The 7,977-nt window shown below is 49.7% G+C and overlaps 1 protein-coding gene across 6 annotated transcripts in view; it reads right to left on the bottom strand.

The window, feature by feature from the left end:
* The window catches only part of DIS3L2 (DIS3 like 3'-5' exoribonuclease 2), a 147,620-nt gene that overhangs the window by 98,291 nt on the left and 41,352 nt on the right, over nucleotides 1-7,977 (bottom strand). Inside the window, exon 1 of one of the 6 annotated variants that reach the window (XM_085864376.1) lies at nucleotides 964-3,994. The exons of the other annotated variants lie outside the window; for them this stretch is intronic. Coding sequence (XP_085720502.1) covers nucleotides 964-970 — 7 coding nt within the window. The 5' untranslated portion in view covers nucleotides 971-3,994. Of the gene's footprint in view, nucleotides 1-963; nucleotides 3,995-7,977 lie in introns of those variants that run through there. 6 annotated transcript variants of the gene reach the window in all.

The following is a 7,977-nucleotide window of genomic DNA, read 5'->3' as shown; positions in this document are numbered from 1 at the left end:
AGGGGATCTATTCTTTACCCTTCTCAATGCATCACATTTAAAATCCCATTAGACATGGGGATGGGGCTAATCTGGACATGCATTTAAGGAAATAACTGTCTAAGGACCTGGATGTGTGGATGCATTCATCAGACCGGATTCTGAAATCCGTTATACTATCCCTTTCCCTATCCCAGACTCGTCCCGAGTCGTCCAACAGCTGGTAACATCAGTTAAAAAAAAATTACAACATTGTAATTAAAAGTTAGCACTACCGTGTGACATGCAGGTGAAGTTACCCCCTACCTGGTACGATTTAACTCTACCCTTTGGTGTGTGCGACAATTTAAACTAGATATGTCCCACCTGATGCGTTGGGAACTACCGAACTGACTCACACAGAAAACTTTATGCTTCACCGAAATTGCGGGAATTTTTGAAACTACAACACAAAACCGGTGGGCTTTAATAATCTACATGACTATACAACTATATACAATTTCTGACCCAGGACCTGCAGAAATTCAGAAGAAAAATCGTGGAGGGGGGGGGGGGGAACACCTGCTGATTCTTGCCATCCTCATGCTCTTCACCAGCACACCTAACAAAATAAATCGGCAGGCCAGTGACCGGCATACAGGCCATAAACGTTGTGGCCTTCTAAATAAAAAAAATGTTCAAGAATAAGCAGCAACAAGAACAGAGCCACTTCCTCCACCGAGCTGCGTTCATGGTCATGGGAATTTGTGGCAAACGTGAAGCAAAGTGGCATGAGCCTGGTATGTGGCTGGTATGAAGCTGGTGTGAAGCTGCTATGAGCTGGTAGGAAGCTGGTATGAAGCTGCTATGAAGCTGGTATGAGCTGATACAAAGGGGGCTGCAACAAAGGGGCAGCCCATAAGTTTGGTAGCATGCTGCTGCAGTAAATACAGTTCAAACAAACAAACAAAAAAAAAACCACCATGATAACTGGAACGATGTCACCTGGCATGAGGCTGCAGCAAGTAGCAGTCCACGGAACAGGTGGGGGTGGAACACAGGTCACGGAGCAAATGGTGAAGTAAGGTGAATGATGCCTCGATGCAGAACAGGTGATTCAGCAAGGTGAGCGATGCCTTGATGCAGAACAGCCTTGATGGTCCTGGGGCAGTGGCGAGACAAAGCAAAACAGCAAGGCAAACAGCAAACAGCACGAAAAGAAAAAGGTAAACCGGGTAATGCTAAACACCAGGTCTGGCCAGTCCCTGGTGTGCACATACCTGGGGCAGTAGCGGTGGTGCCGGGAGAGAGAGAGAGCTCGAGTTTGGCCCAACTTGTCCGCACCCATCCGTCTTTCCCATATCCACGACCCCAGCCCCCCTCTTTTTACAATTCGTCGCTACGTCTCGTCTCCTATATCCAACTATCCCCATTGCCCAATTCGTACCCAATCTCCCCCAAGGTTCCATGGAAAGGAAGAGCAGAACTACATGCAATCTGACACCAACATCGTGACACGTCTCATTCTCAAGTCCAACAGGAGGGCAAGTCCAGCAGCCAGCACTCATCGCGACAGTGGATGGTGCGAAGGGGTCTTCATCAATATGAACTGCGCTAATATTATTACACTTTTAAACTGTATCCGGGGTTATACCGCGCCAAGAGACCTTTGTTAAACTATGGGGTTCTGAAAACCCAAATTCCCATCACCTACGTGTTGGTGCTCTTACAATTTTGGGCCTTGCCCACCAAATTTTCTTTCTGTGCCATCGCACAATTTTGTGGCTGGGTAGTGTGGCTCCACTAGCAGGTCTGCCCACCTGCATACTCACCATTAGCATCCCCGGGACGCTGGAGCTGCCTCCGAGCTTGCCTGCTCCTCACCCTAACATGGGGGATGTCCTCAATGACACTTCCCCCCCCCCTCGATGCCCACTTAGGGTCATTCCGTGTCAAATCATCAAAGAATCTGCCGTCATCTCCCAGATTTTTGTAACACTTTGGGAACCAATTGGGACCCATGAAAAACAGCAAGAACTCAAATATTTTTGCTAACAGCCTCTTAATTAGTGAGATACAGACTAACGAACTTTGGACAGTCATGTCAGGTCAGGTTCGATCTGTGACCTGCTACAGGTACCATGTAAACCTGAACTAACCTGTTCCATGGTCGGGTTGTCGGCGACTAAACCGTCTCCCCCACCAGGTTTTCTGGTGAGGGGGGTGTTTGGATATGGACACCCAGCAGGATTAAAAACAAAACCTGTCAAAGGGCGGAGGAGCTCCTTGTGACCCAACGGCCATCCATATCTAGCGCCCAACTGTGTCTGCGGACGTCCTCCTGCAGTTGGGTTACTTCTTATTAGGAGGTTGGTGGCAGGATTTGCACTCCGGCCACCGTAAAACCCTTCATTCCGCAAAACGCAAAAACGCAAAAAAAATCTGAAAACCAACTCCGTGGGAGTACCTCCTGCGCAGCTTCCCTTCGCAGGGCAGCTCAACTGATGACAGGATTGGGGCAAAGCCTTTGGGACCCCCAATCTTTGATGATAGGAGGGAAACCACGGGGTAACATCCCTGGGTCAGATTGCGGGAGAGTGTGTCAGAGTGGTGCTGAGGTGTCGTCCACCAGACGGCGGTCTCCTTGGGTTAACCTGAGGCGGTCCCTTCGGGTGGGTGCCTGGAATGTCCTATCCCTAAGAGAGGATGACCACCTGTCTCTGTTATCATCTGAGCTCAAGCGTTTGGACATTGGGATTGCAGCTCTCTCTGAGGTTCGGAGACCGGATTGTGGAGAGATAATGGCGGGTGGTTACACCTACTATTGGTCTGGTCGCTCTGATGGTTACCATACCCAAGGAGTTGCTGTAGCTGTGTCCAATAAGCTGACCCCAATGATAATTGAGGTAACACCGGTCAACGAGCGTATTATGAGATTAAGGATTCGTCACTCCTTAGGTGTCATTTCCCTGGTCTCTGTTTATGCTCGGACTGAGGCGAGTGATCTCACCGTGAAGGATGCATTCTACGCCACACTCGAGTCTGTGGTTGATCAGTGCCCCAGACGAGATACACTTCTAGTCTTGGGGGATTTCAATGCATCGACTGGAACTGATAGGGATGGTTATGAGGTGTGTGTTGGTCCCCAATGGGTCAGGAACTATGAACCAGAATAGCACTAAGTTCCTTGACTTTGCAAGAAGTCATGGACTTAGGGTGGCTGGTTCATGGTTTCAGCGCCCACAAGCTCATCGCTGGACTTGGTATTCCAACGCTGGCGGTGTGGCAAAGGAGATTGACCATGTCCTCATTGACAGTCGTTGGAGGATGATCCAGAACTGCAGGGTCTACCGGAGTGCTCAGTTCCTCAATACTGACCACAGGCTTGTTGTAGCAACTCTAAAGCTGCACCTTAAATCCTGGAGAATGGTACAATCCCAGCCTAGGCTGGATGTTGCCAATCTCAGGGACGAGAGAGTAGCTGAGGAGTTTGCGAACAGGCTGAGTGGACACTTGGGGGGTCTGAGTGCCTTGAGGGGTCCTGAAGAGTTGTGGAGCGCCTTCAAGACCACCGTACTTGATGTTGCCGGTGGATGCCTTGGAGCTCACCGGAGGGCAAAGAAGAATTTTGTCTCTCAAGGGACACTGGATACCATTGACCAGAGTCGCAGGGCCAGGCTGAATGGCAGAGCTGAGTTGTTCAGGGAGCTGAGGCGTAAAACTGTACGTGCACTGAGGGTGGACAAGGAGGCCTATGTGCGAGGAATCTGTGAGGGGGTAGAGCATCACCTGTGGACAGGTGATGCTCGTCCCGCTTACAGGGGAATTCGCGCATTACGTTCATCCAAGCCCATCCCTCGGAGCACTGCAGTTCGAGCAGAGAGTGGTAGGCTCTTGACAGAAGAGTCTGAAGTGAAGGCCCGCTGGGCTGGTTACTTTGAGCGGTTGTACCAGGCTGATCCCCCAGCTGTCAAGTTGGACGTCAAGGGTGTTACAATCCCTGTTACTGACCCTCGAATCAACTGTGGTCCACCTTCGCTTGTGGAAACACGGGCTGCGGTGAACCAGTTGAAACGGGGCAAAGCTCCAGGGATCTGTGGCATCCATGCTGAACTTCTCAAGGCAGGTGGAAATGCTGCACTCGTGTCGTTGCATGCAGTTTTGTGCTCTGCCTGGAACACAGGCATCATCCCAACTGACTGGAAGAGGGGCCTTGTTGCCCCTCTTTGGAAAGGGAAGGGTGATCGCCAAGACTGCAACAACTACCGAGGGGTGACGCTGTTCTCAGTGCCGGGCAAGGTCTTTGCTCGGAAAATTCTTGATAGGGTTCGCCACCATCTGCTTGAGCACCAGCGTCCAGAGCTGTCAGGCTTTACACCAAAGAGGTCAACGATTGACCGTATCCTTGATCTTCGTGTCCTCACCGAACGCAGACGAGAGTTTCGGCAGGGGCTGCTTGCAGCCTATGTTGATCTCTGTAAAGCGTTTGATTCAGTGAATCGGGATGTCCTCTGGAGGATTCTTGGTCTTCGTGGGGTGCCACCAAAACTGATCGATCTGATGTCTGAACTCTACTCTGGTACTGAGAGTGCTGAGAAGTGTGGTGGTACCATCTCTGACTTATTTCCAGTTGTTACTGGAGTTCGTCAGGGATGTGTACTTACCCCCACACTTTTCAGCACTTGTATGGACTGGATTTTAGGGAGGATGTCGGAGAGATCAAGTTGCGGTGCATCGTTTGGCAATGTCAATATCTCGGACCTTGATTTTGCAGATGATGCAGCCATCTTTGCGGAGACTTTAGACATCCTCTTGGGGGCCCTCGAGGTGCTGAATGAGGAGTTGGAGCCGTTGGGATTACGGGTTTCTTGGGTCAAAACTAAGATCCAGGCTTTCGGTGACATCTTGGATGCTGCTGTCCTGTCTGTGTCTGTTTGTGGTGAGGATGTTGAGGTCGTGAAGAGATTCACTTACCTTGGCAGTGATATTCATGTCTCTGCTGGCTGCGAGTCAGAGGTCAATAGACGTCTGGGTCGGGCCTGGGGAGTCATGGATTCACTGGATCATGGGGTGTGGCGCTGCCGGTACCTGTGCGGGAGGACGAAAGTCTGAGTCTCCAGGTCCTTGGTACTTCCAGTCTTGCTCTATGGGTGCGAGACTTGGACTCTGACCAAGGATCTGAGACGGAGACTTAATTCCTTTGGTACCAGGTCTCTTCGGAGAATCCTTGGCTATCGCTGGTCGGATTTTGTGTCCAACGAGCGGTTGCTGAGAGAGACTCGGATGAGATTTGTTACCTGCAGAGTCCGTGAGCGTCAGTTGCGGCTGTATGGACATGTGGCTCATTTTCCTGACGCTAATCCTGCTCACCAGATTCTCTCAGCGAGGGAGTCTCATGAGTGGAGGAGGCCAGTGGGCCGACCACATGCCTCATGGTTGCAGCAGGTTGACCATCATCTCAAGGAGATGGGGATGGGCCTGGCATCTGCCTGGGGGATGGCCAGACGGAAGCCCCTGGAGTATCGGCGGAAAGTGGACGCAGCGACGTGCTGTTCTGGCACATGCTCCCATACCTGACCTGACCTGAACTTTGGACTAATTAGCACGACGTCGCGAATTCAAATGGCCATATCTCTAAAAGTATAACACCTAGAGAGCTGGTTTTGGTGTCATTTTAAAGGTATTTTCATGCCCTATGAATTTGTCTGGGCAACATTTTCCTACCTCCAACCACAAAAAAGTTATCACAAAATATAAACTTCAATCGTGAATCCCCCAAAAATGTATCCTTCAAATTTCCTCAAATTCATCCCAGAGGTACCTTATGATGTCAAGAAGCTTCCACATAAATTTTGTGATGGGCACTCCAATAGTTTCTGAGTATGAGCAATAATGTACATGTACGTATGGCATATAGGTTCGAAAATCAGCATTTGTAATGTATTATACAATCAATAAGTGAGTTCAAGTACACAGTGTTCACTAACCTGACTTAGGCTTTCAATTTCCTCTTCAATGCAGCAACAGCAGCACTTATTTCTTCCCCTCAGGCCCAGTTGAAAATGAAAGTATATGATACTTCAAAGCAATTGATGGTCGTTCCCTGTGTTCCATGTCATGGCTAGGTTAGAATGATTGTATAATACATTACAAATGCTGATTTTCGAACCTATATGCCATATGTACATGTACATTATTGCTCATATCTCAGAAACTATTGGAGTGCCCATCACAAAATTTATGTGGAAGCTTCTTGACATCATAAGGTACCTCTGGGATGAATTTGAGGAAATTTGAAGGATACATTGTTTGGGGATTCACGATTGAAGTTTATATTTTGTGATAACTTTTTTGTGGTTGGAGGTAGGAAAATGTTGCCCAGACAAATTCATAGGGCATGAAAATACCTTTAAAATGACACCAAAACCAGCTCTCTAGGTGTTATACTTTTAGAGATATGGCCATTTGAATTTGCGACGTCTTGCTAATTAGTCCAAAGTTCGTTAGTCTGTATCTCACTAATTAAGAGGCTGTTAGCAAAACTATTTGAGTTCTTGCCGTTTTTTCATGTGTCCCAATTGGTTCCCAAAGTTTTACAAAAATCTGAGAGATGACGGCAGATTCTTTGATGATTTGACATGGAATGACCCCTTGGCATTTTGGCGCCTCGGGTCCCGCTGCTCGGGCACCCGGTCCCACTTAACACGACACTGGCACGCCAGGCCCCTCTCCTCAGGTACCTGCATCCACTAATAAACTACTGTCCCCCTGGACCTACCTATGGCCTCACCTGGCCGACGAGCCCCCAGCGCCCGGAGTGCCTGCTTCATCCGAACACTACACTAACAAGCCACACCCCCAGCCGGTTCATTATCTCCTGCACCCACACACAAATTTTTTTTTTTAAAGTTTCCACCATCAGCACCAACCGCATAACGACATCCATGTGTAAATTTACCTCATCCCTCTATCTAACTATAAACTCACCCCCGGGTTTACTTGGGTGGGATCCACTCCCCCCCATTCAATCCTTCACGCCACGCATTCCATTACTCACACTCATGCCGGCCATTGCCCTGCCCTCACACTCATAATTCATCTCCCACACACAAACACATTTCCACTCACTGACACAGCATCACCTAACTAATTTCCCCGAACTAACTCGTGCACCCTCGTCTTCCCTTTTCTACACACATTCCATTTAACTCCACCGCTAAGCCACGTCCCCACGACATGTTCCATGTCTGTCCATGTCTTTAATCCATTTCTAAATTCTAACAAATTTCCCCTAATTGATGTTCCCGGGCCCCATGGAGGACTGCTCGTAATGCACCCATGAGGCCAGTCTATCTAACGCTAAACCCTTCCCATAACTAATGCTCCTTTGCCCCGGGCGATGATGTACGCTACATCCTGGCCGGGCTTCGTGTACTCGTGGTAAGGCTTGGCGGCCCTTGCACCTCCAGAGCAGTGGTCGACAGCACACTCGCCCCTTCGGTTTGGCCGATCCATGAGGGCGTAATCGCATCAATATTTGCACTGGCTTTTGGGCAATTTCCCACATGGTCCTCCGTGTTTCACACAGCCGCCATTCGTGCCGCGAGATTCCCGCTGACGTCACTCGCACACGGCCTGCCATGCGAGCCCGGCGGTGACTTTGACAGTTCAGTTCGTGCCGCGTGGTTCGCGAGAGCCACTCGTGTCGCGTAGCACGTGGGGCCCTGTCCACGGACTCACGTGGGGAAATATTTTTTCCGAATTCATTCAATCCCTCAATTTGCTTCCATTTTAGCCGTCCGCACTCTGATATTGTACCCGGCGCAGATCGTTTCAACGCCGGCTCCCCTGAAAATATTAACACATCACACCACCGTCCATGCTTGGGCGGTTTGCAAAGCACTGACCACGCACACTCCCGTACCTCGTACGCAAAGACCCGTGGAGCCAGCGCCATTTCCAATACAACTCTGTCCCGCTCAGGAGGCTCGCCCCTCCGGTCCACGACACCAACCACTA

This window comes from Eptatretus burgeri, chromosome 18 (assembly GCF_056783735.1).
Source record: "Eptatretus burgeri isolate ZD-2024b chromosome 18, Ebu_testis_v1, whole genome shotgun sequence".
In the NCBI taxonomy this organism is placed as follows: Eukaryota; Metazoa; Chordata; class Myxini; order Myxiniformes; family Myxinidae; genus Eptatretus; species Eptatretus burgeri.
This window is presented reverse-complemented; position numbering and strand designations above follow the sequence as displayed.